The sequence below is a fragment of the Ursus maritimus genome, unplaced genomic scaffold, assembly GCF_017311325.1.
Source record: "Ursus maritimus isolate PB19 unplaced genomic scaffold, ASM1731132v1 scaffold_35, whole genome shotgun sequence".
Taxonomy (NCBI): domain Eukaryota; kingdom Metazoa; phylum Chordata; class Mammalia; order Carnivora; family Ursidae; genus Ursus; species Ursus maritimus.
In genome coordinates, this window is record NW_024426119.1 from 12,813,023 (window position 1) to 12,827,637 (window position 14,615).

The 14,615-nt window shown below is 35.9% G+C and overlaps 1 protein-coding gene across 1 annotated transcript in view; it reads left to right on the forward strand.

Moving 5' to 3' along the window:
* The window catches only part of VPS13C (vacuolar protein sorting 13 homolog C), a 171,127-nt gene that overhangs the window by 114,260 nt on the left and 42,252 nt on the right, over positions 1 to 14,615 (forward strand). Inside the window, exons 51-61 of the mRNA XM_040620561.1 lie at positions 272 to 364; positions 2,828 to 3,193; positions 3,590 to 3,676; positions 5,223 to 5,378; positions 5,547 to 5,811; positions 7,358 to 7,518; positions 8,496 to 8,617; positions 9,116 to 9,410; positions 10,907 to 11,296; positions 13,058 to 13,162; positions 13,842 to 14,006. Of these exons, the coding sequence (XP_040476495.1) occupies positions 272 to 364; positions 2,828 to 3,193; positions 3,590 to 3,676; positions 5,223 to 5,378; positions 5,547 to 5,811; positions 7,358 to 7,518; positions 8,496 to 8,617; positions 9,116 to 9,410; positions 10,907 to 11,296; positions 13,058 to 13,162; positions 13,842 to 14,006 (2,205 nt within the window). The remainder of the gene's footprint in view (positions 1 to 271; positions 365 to 2,827; positions 3,194 to 3,589; positions 3,677 to 5,222; positions 5,379 to 5,546; positions 5,812 to 7,357; positions 7,519 to 8,495; positions 8,618 to 9,115; positions 9,411 to 10,906; positions 11,297 to 13,057; positions 13,163 to 13,841; positions 14,007 to 14,615) is intronic.

Below are 14,615 nucleotides of genomic sequence, written 5' to 3' on the forward strand. Positions count from 1 at the left end.
TACATCATTACTTAAGAATTTGATGTAGAGGAATTGATCAGAGCTGCTTCAAGTCCTTTTACAATGTTCACAGATTGTCATAGTTCAGAAGAGCCCTCACAAGAAATTCTCAGCTAGTTTAATTTGCCTTTTGCTTTCAGTAGTAGGCTATAGTTAAAGATCCCCACTTAAGACATATTCTTGTGTGTATTTTATACATATATATATATATATATATATGCACAACAGATCTATTACTAAGGAAATATGAATTTCATTTATTTGTTTCTAGGTCTTACAGCCTTGTTCTTTATTTATGGAAAAATGTATGTGGGCCTCAGGAAAACAAAATATAAGTATTATGGTTGAAGAATTTATAATTAAGGTTAGTGCCTATCATGTTATTTGTGTAAAAATTCTTATTTTTCTAACAATATCTTTTGATTTCTCTTGTTACTAGAGCAGTATGCTAGTCATATCACATATTCAAACAGTAAATACCACTAACATTAAAATTCCCTCATTCAATTCAGAATGGAATTTAAATGTTTATTTCTGTCTTTTTTAAAAGAGTACTTTTAAATGTCTACAAATGATGCGGATAGTTTCTATCTATTTGCTTGTATGTGTGTTGGGGAGATTGGGTTTGGGGAACAACAAAGATGGGGTGGGAAGAAACGGGAAGGAGGGATAGAAAAATGAAGTTGCTATTATTTGTCATAAGTTATTTTTAGGCTTTTATTTGAGGTATAATTTGAATTTAATAATTATGTAATTAAATGTTTTGTTTGTCTTATAATGACAGATATGTGCTAGAAATAAATTATTAGGATTTGCTTTTTTAAAATCTCTTGCATTTGAAGTATTTGAAGTATAGAAAAACCGATCTCTCTTCTCCAGTGGCATTTGTGTTGTTTAAGTATGACCTCATGATTGGTTATAAATGGAAGATATAGAATACTTTCCAAAATCTGTTTCTCTCTACAAAATTGAGGTTCTTTTTTTTTTTTTTTTTTTTAAGATTTTATTTATTTATTCGACAGAGATAGAGACAGCCAGAGAGAGAGGGAACACAAGCAGGGGGAGTGGGAGAGGAAAAAGCAGACTCATAGCGGAGGAGCCTGATGTGGGGCTCGATCCCATAACGCCGGGATCACGCCCTGAGCCGAAGGCAGACGCTTAACGACTGCGCCACCCAGGCGCCCCCCAAAATTGAGGTTCTGATAGTAGCTTTACTATAAAAGAGCTGATAGTGATTAAACCAAGGCTCAAACTAATGTCATTTGAATTACCATACAAATAACAACGTAATTTTCTCTCAATATTTTAAAATACTAGGTAGTTTTAGATTGTATTTTGTTAACAGATTTACTTTTTTAAAAACTTAAAGTAGTAAATGGAGGGGGGAAGTTCTTGAATTTGCCTGCACTTAATCTAAGACAATAGGTTAAGGTGCTGGGGGGATTATCTTTCCTTTTCTTTGTATATCAATTTATTTGTTTATTCAGCTAACATTTTTTGAGCTCTTACTATGAATGAAAAATGTCCTGTAGAAGGCATCGGCGATACATAGTCCCTACCTTCAAAAAACTGAATGATATGTGACAGAAAGAAGTAAATCAGTGAGTCCGGCTCTCAGAGCCAGAGGCATGCACAAGGTGCTATTGGGAGCACAGGCAAGGGGCCTCTAACTCAGACCAGGACATCAGGACAAGCTGCCTTGAAGTGGGGCTACTTGGACTAAGTTTTGAAAATCTGATGGAGGTTAGATGGAGAGGGAGGATGAGGGTTATCAAGACAGAACCGACAATAGACACAAAAGCAGAGGTATGAAAAACCCTTTAAGACTTAGAGGCTTGATCCCACATGGCTGGAGAGAAAGGTGTGGTGGAGTTGTAAGATTGAGAGCACTAATTATAGGTGACATTGATAAGGCAAGGACAAAAAAGGGACTTAGTTGACAGGTAAGTTTGGGAAGAGGTACATACCAGATCCTTCTTTTGGTGATGTAATCATATGTTTTTAGCATATTAAACAAGTAAAGGTTGTGAGAACTGAACAATATAGTTTATTTAACCGAGTGTTGTTCAAACTTTGGGAAACCCTTGCTAGCTCATTGATTAGGCATGAGATTATAAAGGCCTTTGTGTCCTAAGCTAAAAAGAAGTTTAAGCTTTATCCTTAAAGTTAGGGGAAGTTGAAGATTTTAGGCATAGGAATGGCATGCCCAGGTTTGGGTTTTAGAAAAATAATGCTGGTGGAAGTGTGGACGGTGGGCTGTGAGGGTGCTGACCGGACCTAGAAGACATCATCAGTGTAGAACTAAGGCACAGTCATAGGAATGAGGAGGCGAGCAAAGATAATTTACAACGTTAATAAGTGGTAGAATTTGCAGATCTTGGACGAAGTGTAAGGGAATCCGTGGTGATTAATAGGCTTTTCGTTTCAGTAAGACAAACGAAAACCACGTGTGTATACCTAGATGCGGATCGTTCACTGTAGCTTAGTTAATGCAGCTGTTGGAGACATGAAAGATTCAGTTATACTTCACGTATTTCTGTTTGCATAACACTGTTTTACTCTGAATTGATCAATTTAACTTTAGGTTTTGACGATTGACATATAATGTCAATTACTTAATTCCAGAATAGCCTGGGCAGTAATCATTGTTACAAGGTTAGTTGACTTGACATAGGATTTTGTGTCTTCCCTTTTGTTTTCCTTAGGTATGAATGTAATATATTAAATATTTACTTATATTTAATTCATTTTTTAACTTTTATGTTATGTATTCTTCTCATCTGGGAAATAATTTATTCTTAAAATTTTTCTGCTTTCTTTTTTAAAGATTTCACCCATAATTCTGAATACTGTGATGACAATCATGGCTGCTATGTCTCCGAAGACAAAAGAAGATGAATCCAAAGATACATCTAAGGAAACAGAAAATCTCTGGGATGTCAAATCTATTAGTGATTATAACTCTTGGTTTCTTGGTGTTGACACGGCAACAGAAATAACGGAAAATTTCAAAGACATTCAGCATCCATCAATAGAGGAAAATTGTGCCGTTGTTGTAGAGTCGGTTCAGGTTACCTTAGAATGTGGCCTTGGGCACCGAACCGTACCTTTATTACTGGCAGAGTCCAAGTTTTCAGGAAATATTAAAAATTGGACTTCCCTTATGGCTGCTACTGCTGACATGACATTAGAGGTATGACCACATCATTTTGTACTTCCAGAGCCAGCTCCTCAAAAGTACAATTGCAGAATTAAGATGTGAGCTTTTCCTGTTTGTGCATGGCTACAGCAAGTGTATATATATAAATAGATAATACATTCTAATATTGAACTTGTTGATGCATGGTATTATTTAGTTGGTCATTATTTTTTAAAGATTTTTTTGTTAAACAGTTTGTTTATGGCAGTAAAGTAAGAGAGAAAAGGCAAATGCACCCTCTTTATAGATATCCTTTGTGTCTTTAGGTGTGTCGTTAAAATGACAATTGACATGTAACATTAATTACATAATTTTTTTCCTACTGGCTATAGAAATATGTGGTTAAAGTTGAAAGACTCTGTTATTAATTATAATTCTGTGCCTTTCCAGGTTCACTATTACAATGAGACCCATGCTGTTTGGGAGCCACTAATTGAGAGAGTGGAGGGGAAGAGACAGTGGAATTTAAGGCTTGATGTAAGGAAACCACAAAATATCTTTATGTTGAACGGCACTAAGGGCATTCACTTATATTTTTTAGTTCAGTGATTCTCAAGATGTGGTCTAGGATTCTGGAGGCCCTTTCAAGGGGTTCATGGGATCAGAACTATTTTCATAATAATACTCAGACGTTATATATCATTTTTATCCTCATCTGCTCATGAGCATACAATGGAATTTTCCCGAGACTGTGATATTGCAACGGAATGAATACTGAGGCAGAAATGAGAATCCATCTGTCTTCTCTTAAGGCAGGCACTAGAGAGATTTGTAAATGCCCCTCTTTTTACTATTAAAGATAACTTTAATAGGTATCTTTTATTAAAAATAGTATTCAACATATAATTATTATTTTTAAATGAGTATTTCAAGTTTTCTGTTTTAGATTCTAATAGACTTCACATGATAGATATGATCCATATAAATGGAGATCTTTGAGATCCTCCTTGGTTTTAAGAGACCAAAAAAATTTGAGAAAACTTGAATTCTAGTTCATGATTTTTTTTGTATGTTATCTCTTTATGATATTTCTTGAGAGCACTTCAGAATCCTAGATACCAAAGCACATTTTTCTGGGCTCAAAGGAAAATGAGTTATAGACCCTTAATGCATTATCACAACACAGCTGTCTGCGGTAGCCTGACTGAGCTGTGAGGCACTGAAACCACCTCAGCAAATTCTTACTTTAAAGATGAGAAGTCACTTAACCTGTGTCCCAATTTCCTCTCGGTGAAGTAGTAATATTTCTGACCTACCTGTCTCTGGCACAGACAGGCTAACAAATAATTTTTCAGAAGGCTTTTGAGCTCTTTTGGAACAAAAACTATGATGGAATCTGATGGCTGGTTGAAAGCTTATCATATTATTTGTAGGTGTTAACAGTAAAAAGTAGAACCAATTCCACATTACCTCCAATAAGTATCAGTTTAGACTTCAGGGTCGTCTTAGATTCCTCATCAACACATAAGGACTGCTAGTCAGGCGACACTGGGTCAACAGCTTGCTCTGGGGAATGCACAAGAGACAATATCATAGCTGACTTTGAGTGCTTTCATGGCACCGTTCTAAACATTACCCCATGCACTGACTATACACTGAAAGAAAGAGTGCGGATCTGTGCTAAATCTAAGTGGAGAACTGAGTATTTTTGAAAATGAAACTTCTGAGGAGTTTTAATATAAAGTGACCAGTTTAGGAGAATTAACTCTTTGAGAGTTTTTATTTTTTATTTTATTATTTATTTATTTATTTATATATTTTTTAAAGATTTTATTATTTTTTTTATTTGAAGAGATAGAGACAGCCAGCGAGAGAGGGAACACAAGCAGGGGGAGTGGGAGAGGAAGAGGCTCATAGCAGAGGAGCCTGATGTGGGGCTCGATCCCAGAACGCCGGGATCACGCCCTGAGCCGAAGGCAGACGCTTAACGACTGTGCCACCCAGGCACCCCTCTTTGAGAGTTTTTAAACTTTATTATTAATTGACTAATACCTTAAATGTGTTATGTTATTTATCATCATAGGTAAAGAAGAATCCAGTCCAGGATAGAAGTTTAATGCCAGGAGATGATTTTATTTTTCTTCCTGAGCCACAAACAGCATTTCATATTTCTTCAGGAGATACAATGAATATAACAATATCCAAAAGTTGCCTGAATGTTTTCAACAATTTAGCCAAAGTATGTTTGGTTTTTGCTTGGAATCTTTCAAATAAGATTTTAAATTGAAACGTGTAGATTATTGATGTTTGTCATCAAAATTAGTTTCTTAAAAATGTAGTCTTGTTTAATTTTGGGGAAAAATTGCATTTTGCAAAAATTTTATTGTGATGTTATGTTCCTTTTCAGGGTTTTTCAGAGGGCGCTGCTTCTACTTTTGACTACTCTTTAAAAGATAGGGCTCCTTTTACAGTGAAAAATGCTGTCGGTGTTCCCATTAAGGTGCAGCCCAATCATAATCTTAGAGTAGTAGGCTCCCTTGAGAAAAGTGGTGTTTATGATGTCGATGCTGGTCAGAATTTGGAATTGGAATATGCTAGCATGGAACCTTCACGTCAAGGAAAATTATCTGTATTGAGCCGTCAAGAAAGCTCCTTCTTCACTCTAACCTTTGGTATGCTATATTTATTTTATTTTAAGGGCATATTTGGAATTGTAGGTGTGGGGCTTATTTTTGATAAAATATGAAGATATTGCTGCTGATACTGTGGGAAACACATTTCTAAAGGCTTGTCTCGTTTTCTTCCTCTAAACTTGAGAAAATTAAATTTGATTAAGAATTACCTTAGAGGGACACCTGGGTGGCTCAGTCACTTAAACATCTGCCTTCAGGTCAGGTCATGATCCAGGGGTCCTGGGATCGAGCCCCTTGTGGGGTTCCCTGCCCAGTGGAGAGTCTGCATCTCCTTCTCCCCTCTGCCCCCCACTTCTTGCTGGCTCTTGTATTTTCTCTCACTTGTATTTTCTCTCTTTAAATAAAAATAAATAAAATCTTTAAAATAAATAAATAAATATCTTTAAAAAGTTTTAAAAAATTAAAATAAAGAATTACCTTAGATCATGATCTCAGGGTTGTGGGACTGAGCCCTGCATCCAGCTCAGCACTCAGCTCAGAGTCTGCTTGAGATGCTTTCTCTCCCTCTGCCCCTCCCCCCACTAACATAGGTCCAACTTGCTTTTGTAATAGTCTTCTTTTTAGATGATTAAACACATGCACGTGCACATGCTCTCTCTCTAAAATAAATCTTAAAAAAAAAGATTTACCTTCGAAAATTAGATTATTTCTGTGCCCTTAAATAGTACAATATGTAGTATGCTTCAAGAAGAACGTGTGTTCAATGAGGAGAGGAAAATTAACTATATTCAGAAGTCTTAAAATATTGACAATAATTATCACCATTACAAAGAAAAGGTGTTATTGCTATATAGTTGAAAGAATAAGGAACAAGTTGGATTTTGTTTGTTTTAATACATTTTTTAGAAGTTTTTATTTTAATTCTAATTAGTTAACATACAGGGTATTACTAGTTTCAGGTGTACAGTATAATGATTCAGCACTTCCATATACCAGTACTCATCACAACAAGTGGACTCCTTAATCCCCATCATGTTTCACCCATCCCCCCACCCCTCTCTCTGCTGGTAACCATCATCAGTCTGTTCTCTAGGGTTAAAAGTCTGTTTCTTGGTTTGTTTGTTTGTTTTCGAAGATTTATGTATTTGTTTTGAGAGAGAGAGTGTGTGCATGAGTGGGGTCAGGAGAAGGAGGGGCAGAGGGAGAGAGAGAATCCCAAGCCGACTCCCCGCTGAGGTTGGAGACTGACGCAGGGCTCAATCCCAGGTCCCCAAGATCATGATCTGAGCCAAAATCAAGAGTTAGTTGCTTAACCAATTGAGCCACCCAGGCGCCCCTCTTTCTTGGTTTTAATACAACTTAAAACAAGGGAAATTGTTTGGGTCAAAAAATTTTATAACTAGTTTTTTTTTTTAATTTTAGTTTCTTTAGTTTCCTTTCTTTGTTAGTTCCTATGTCTTAGGAAAGCATTTTGTGTAGTCATCAGTTTTAGTCATAAAGAGTACTCTTGTCATTATTTTAAGTTGCTGAGACTTAGACATTTAACATTTGGAATGCTTCTCACTTATGCTCTGCTCTGCCTTAGTACCTCATGGATATACAGAAGTTGCAAAAGTTCCTGTTGCCAGACCTGGAAGACAGTTGTATAATGTACGGAATCCCAATGCCAGTCGTTCTGACTCAGTCTTGGTACAAATCGATGCCACCGCAGGGAGTAAAGTAATTACCCTTCGGTCTCCTCTGCAGGTAACGCATTAAAGTGAATTGTGTCCCTTCGAGTAAAACAAGAAGTATTCAGTCATTTAGCTGAATATAGGAAAATGGTAAAACGTTAAGTCAATACTGATTATTCAGAAATAAATTATAGATTCAGCCCACTGCTATTTCCAGTCCAACTTGCTTTTGTAATAGTCTTCATTTTAAATGTCCGATTAAACAGTCTCGTTACTTGAAAGCCCATTTTTGTTGTGGTCTAGGTTTACAATTAATGAAGCTTTTTTTCTATTTTTTTTAAAGATTTAGAACTGGGAGTATTAATAATTATAACTGGTTGTCAAATAGGATAACATCCCATTCTCTTTGTATATCACTTGGGACTGTATTTTCCAAGTATATGTGAAGGAATATTGGGATGATCTCACCAGAACGAAATCTTCTATCTTAATCTTTTCTACCTTTAAGGCTTTATCCATTTTTCTTCTGTGCATTATTACAGGTTTCATTATATAGTCATCAAAAGAACATTTCTTCCTACTTTGTAACATCAGATACAAAATAAAAGAATTTCCATTTTTGGCCATTGTTCCCTCTCAGTTTGCTATTAGCCCTAGCCTGTATCATATTTAGTTAAGAAAAGAGGGCTGTAGTACTTTTCCTCATATTTCCTTTGCTATCCTTTCCTGTTTTCATATGGTGCATTGAAAAAAGGTTGTAATGGGGAAAATATCATGGCTGAAGTCTTCAAAATTAATGTATATTATACACTAACAATGAACATAGAGGAAAGAGCATGTGAATATCCTAGAAATTTTCAACTGCCACTTAAACATTAAGTCTCTCATATATAGCATTTAAATATCCCAAAGTTTTTCAATCATCCATAAAAATATCTTCTAATATTGGGTTTAAACTTTTTAGCTCTTAAAGTAACTGTGTGCAGCTCACATTTTTCTTTTGAGCATCTATATCTTTTTAAACAACGTGTATGTCTTTTTATCTAACAGATTAAAAACCATTTCTCTATTGCATTCATCATCTATAAATCTGTTAAGAATGTTAAGCTGTTGGAGCGCATTGGAGTAGCCAGACCTGAAGAGGAGTTCCATGTTCCTTTAGATTCATATAGGTACATACTTCCTTGAATATACTACGTTTTTAAAGGTTCACAATACATATTTTTAATTCTTTGAATTAGGATCTCTATTCTAGAAAAAAGAAGCTTATATTTTCATTATCTGAAAATATGTAAAAGCCGTTTTAAGACATAGAGAAATACATTTATTTAATCACTTAATTTACCAGATGAAAATTTCTTATTGTATATTCAATGTTTTAGAATTTTCTGAAATCTGTCTTTATTAGATTGTCTTTATATTTGAAATGACTATTTTTTTCTAACTTGTCATTGTTTACAGATTTTTTTTTTCCCAGACAGTTCCTCCATGGGTTAGCTATATGACTTTGGGCAAGTTTCTTAACCTTTCATAGCCTTGTTTTCCTCATCTATAAAAATTGGAATAATAGTATTTACCTTGTAGCGTTACCAAGAAGATGTAATGAGATTGTTTTTCTTAAGTTTTTGATAAAACCTTTTTCCCCCCCACTCTGTTTTTTTTTTCTCTAGATGTCAGTTGTTTATTCAGCCAGCTGGTATCTTAGAGAATCAGTACAAAGAATCCACCACTTACATTTCTTGGAAGGAAGAACTTCACAGGAGCAGGGAAGTCAGATGTATGCTGCAATGTCCATCAGTAGAAGTCAACTTCTTACCTCTCATTGTCAATACAGTTGCTCTGCCTGATGAATTAAGCTATATATGTACCCATGAGGAAGACTGGGATCCAGCTTACATTATTCATCTTTATCCTACCCTCACTTTGCGGAACCTTCTCCCATATTCTCTAAGATACTTACTCGAAGTATGTCTCTGTATTTTGTTTGACCTTTATTATTGCAGAGTGAATTCTGTTTTTTTTACTGTTTTTTTAGTTGAGGTCAGTATTTTCTATAGTATACTTGTAATGCTTTAATATTAATAACAGCAAGAAATGATATAGCATTTAGTATATGGCAATCACTGTACCATGTGCTTTACATGTATTAACACATTTAATCCTTGCAATAACTTTGTGAAGTTGGTACCATTATTAGGCCCATTTTGCAGATGAAGGAACTGAGTCACAAGGTTTAAGTGACAGGCCCAAGAACCCATAGCTAGTAAGTTGTAGAGCTGGGATTTGAACCTAGGCAATTTGGCTCCTTTGCTCCCTTCCATTGAACTCTATTGCATCTGCTGTGAGTTAAGAACCATAATAATCTCTATTAATTAAGTAAAATTCCATTAGCTAAGGGATAGAAAAAAGGCAATGGGGAAATACTTCATTTAACTTTATTCTAAAGTTAATTTTAAGGTTTTCATTTTAAAGTTAATAGTATGATTATTTGGTCCAGGTTTCTGTTGAACTTAAAATAATTAGTCTATGGGGTGCCTGGGTGGCACAGCGGTTAAGCGTCTGCCTTCGGCTCAGGGCGTGATCCCGGTGTTGTGGGATCGAGCCCCACATCAGGCTCTTTCACTATGAGCCTGCTTCTTCCTCTCCCACTCCCCCTGCTTGTGTTCCCTCTCTCGCTGGCTGTCTCTATCTCTGTCGAATAAATAAATAAAATCTTAAAAAAAAATAAAAATAAAAAATAAAATAATTAGTCTAAGAAATAACAGGGAACATTTTTTAGTAATGATGTATGATAAATATTTTTAGATTTTCATGCCACAACATTTTAAAATACAAAAGGCTGGAAAGTGTTAGAACCTAAATTATTTCTTTTCTTTATCTGACAATGAGTCATCCCTGAGGAGTAAAGACTAAAATGAATTAAATGAACTAGACAGTACTTATGCAAGAGAAGCTTTCAGAAACAAAGCCTGATTTATTATGTGGCTGTTATTCATTTTGAAAATAATTCTACCTTACTTAGATAGCTTGTCAGAATAGTTTGATATCACTTTCCTTCTCTTTGTGTGAGAACCACTAGGCATAGTGTGTGAATAGCAGATGAAGCTGAAACCCAGGCAGTTAAGTGGCTCATTTAATGGCATAGACAACAGCCAGCATGCCTGAATCTATCCTTTGATTCTTGGCATAGATCTGACTTTTTTCCCCAAACTTATGGCCATTGGCCTGCTCATGGCCAAAAGACAATTTCTGCCTTTGGCTGTGATACAGTGTTTTCTTTTTAGTGCTTAGTAATTACTGGACATTCCTCATATGTAAACATGGTACTTCATTGAAGACTTGTCTGTTAATCTGAATCTGGTAGGTTATTTGTTAGCATTTGTATAAAATATGGATATTGCTCTTGCACAGGGTTTAAAAAAATCACTAAGCAAATTTAGTTTTTGTTTGTTTGCTTTTAGGGAACAGCAGAAACTCATGAGCTCGCAGAAGGCAGTGCTGCTGATGTTCTACACTCGAAAATCAGTGGAGAGATAATGGAATTGGTTCTGATGAAATATCAGGGCAGAAACTGGAACGGACATTTCCGTATATGTGATACACTTCCCGAATTCTTTCTTGTGTGTTTTTCCTCTGACTCCGCAGAAGTGATGTCAGTTGACTTGTCAATACATGTCAAACGAATCGGCAGCCGGATGGTGCTATCCATCTTTAGTCCCTACTGGCTAATCAACAAGACTTCTCGGGTTCTCCAGTATCGTTCAGAAGACATTCACGTGAAACATCCAGCTGATTTCAGGGATATTATTTTATTCTCCTTCAAGAAGAAGAACATTTTTAGTAAAAATAAGGTGGGTTTTGGTTGATATAACAATTTAAAATAGATAAATTCCTAATCTGGAAACTCGTGAGTCATTAGCCTTCCCTAAATCCATGCTTACCAGTTTGCTAAGTGCCACTGGTAGGAAGTAGGCCCAAGGAGACTTTTCAGGAATACATAGTCAAGTGGGATGTTAGGACTAGCAAGAGTTTCCCAAAGCTGAATTGCCCTTTTCTCCATGGCCTTTGGAATTACTTCTGTTCTTTTAGTAGTGTCAGGTAGAAAGCTTGATTTCTATGTAGTTTACCAGTGATGAAATCCCATTTCAAAAGGTGGAAGAGTAGGATTTGGCTTCTATTAACTAAGCGCACCTAGGTATGAAGCACTAAACCAGGCTTCTGAGAGAGAACCTAGTACCTGAGCCTGGTCTTTTGTGCTCTGGTCCCTTCCGTCCTTTGCAGATCCCTGTCTTGCAGTTGCTTATCATACACTGTCCCAAGTCACTGTTAGGCCGTTGTCCGTGCTCCACCCTCTGCCAGAATGCCACTTCCCCTCTGCTTTCACTGTCTGCCACATCTTTTTGGTTACTTGCTGTTCATCCTTTGGCTATCGTTGTGCTCAGGCTTGACAGTGTGAGGGATTTCTAACTGTCTAAAGTGGAGCTAGATATTACATCCTTGTCCTTTTGGAGCAGTGGTTCCCAAATTTAACTTGTGCATTAGAATCACCTAATGGGCTTTTCAAACACATTTCTGGGTTGTGCCCCTATTTGAGTCAGTAGGTCTGGGTAGAGTCTGAACATTGCATTTCTGACAGATTCCCAGGTGATGCTGATGGTGCTGGTCCAGGGACCACATTTCGAAAACCACTGTCTTAAAGTATCGATTAATCCAGAGCATTATAATTACCTGTTTATGTATCCTACCTCTGGTTGTCCTCAGGCTTTTTATAATCTAGTTAGGTTGATGGAGGAGCACAATTAGATCTCTTCTATAAAACTTTATCTAAATCTCATAGCTAGAAGTAAACTTCTTACCTTCTCACCTTGGTAGCATTTTGTACCGCTCGTGTAGCTGTTAATCACATTGAGTCTTGCATCATAATTATCCCTGTTTAGTTGGAGCTCGTTAAAGACAGGAACTGTGTCCTGTTTTCTTCCATTCTGCTGATCATGATGCCTTTCATTTAACATTTGCTGAATAATGTTAAAGGCATAAATTCTGGGGCGCCTGGGTGGCACAGTGGTTAAAGCGTCTGCCTTCGGCTCAGGGCGTGATCCCGGCGTTGTGGGATCGAGCCCCACATCAGGCTCCTCCGCTATGAGCCTGCTTCTTCCTCTCCCACTTCCCCTGCTTGTGTTCCCTCTCTCGCTGGCTGTCTCTATCTCTGTCAAATAAATAAATAAAATCTTTAAAAAAAAAAGCATAAATTCTCTATGTTTTAAAACTTTACGAATTTGTTAGCTTAATATCTTAAGTGTAACACTTGAGAAAGTATCAGTTTACATTATAGTTTTTTTTTCTTCAAAGAACAGAGGGTCTCTTTGGTATACATCTTTAAATTCACTAAACTCATTGCATAGGTGAATGGGAAGATCAGAACTCTGCTTTTATTTTATTAGCCTTTAGAATATCTGTGCTTCTGTGACCCGCTGGCAGTATGGCTTTGATTATTTTTTTCTGTGTCCCATGATACTAAGTAAATTTCTAGTGATCTGACAACTTTCCCTCAAATAAAATATTAATACAGTCTTTCAGGTTTCTTATATGCAGTTATGTGTTCTCTGGTGTAGGTACAATTAAAAATTTCGACGAGTGCCTGGTCTAGTGGTTTTTCATTGGATACAGTGGGAAGTTATGGGTGTGTGAAGTGTCCTGCCAACAATATGGAGTACCTGGTAAGATTCTGCTTGCTTATTTATCTCTGACTTCATTCACATTTTCTTCAGTTCAGTAAACCAGTTAAATTCTAAGGGGTACAGAAATTTGAATTCAAAGTATTATGTAAAGGACTGTCACCTCTATAAATTTCTGTGGCCACTAATATCAGGACAAAACCAGAATTTACAAAAGTTTAAGAAGTAAGTTAAATCCTCATTCCATACTATTCTCTGCCAAATGTTTCTTAAATATTAAATTTGATGGTAAAAATTTAAGTAATCTGATGCCAGTGGACCTGTTTTATTGCCACTTTGAAATTTTCATCTTAGTTCATTAGTAGAGAGATGATAAAGCAGCAAAACTTGAGCCTCTCCACTGATTATAAAATAATTTATGTTTGGAATGTTAAAAAATAAAGAATACAAATAAAACAAATATTACAGGTCATCATTAGTTAGGTTATCACTTGGTATTTCTTGAATTGATTTCTGATGGAGCCAAATTAAGAAACCAAAATTTTTCTTTGTGAGAAGATAATCAGTAGTTGAAGATGGCTTATATTAGTTACTCTACTTAATAAGTGTTATTTTAAAATATTTTAAGAAATTCGTGTATGAATGGGGTATGTGTGTGTACATTTCAAAGAAACTATGTAAAGTACTGGGAAATAATAAACTTGTTTGTTCCTTTACACAGGTTGGTGTTAGCATCAAAATGAGCAGTTTTAATCTTACACGAATAGTTACTCTGACTCCCTTTTGCACCATTGCAAACAAGTCATCATTAGAACTAGAAGTTGGTGAAATTGCATCTGATGGCTCAATGCCAACTAATAAGTGGAACTATATTGCTTCTTCAGAGGTAAAATTTTCCTTTACTATAACTGGCTCCTAAAATGTACAAATAAATATGGACATATAATAAGAATTGCATATACTTCTTTGTTACACTCATTCTGCTATAATATTTGTGTATTAAAATATGATAGTCAATTTTGACTTTTCTTTTGCACTAGCCAGTCTAGAGGGCTAACACCCAGGCTCTAATTCTTCCTATATGTATAGAACATATGGATGGGTATTGTGAAAAGAACATAAATATAATGTACTACGAATTATCATAATAGTCAGGATAATGTCTCTGCATTCAAGAAAGCATATAATCTTGTTGGAGGGCTTAAGACTCATATAAAGTAGCACATGGAAGTAAAGATAATATATGCTAAGTTATAGGTGGTATTAGAATTTCTAAATAAGATTATTTGAAAGTTTCCTTGAAAATGTCCTAAAATTCAACCCCCTAACTTTACAGAGAAGGAAATTGAATCTCATACTTTTCTAAAGTCAGTACAGTCATTAGAAGTCACCATCATTGTGGCCAAGATAAAAAAGGAGTGTTTCATAGAAGAGGGGGGATTTGACTTACATTGCAGGTTCAATAAGATTTTTGGAGTGAAGAGAGTGAGGGAAA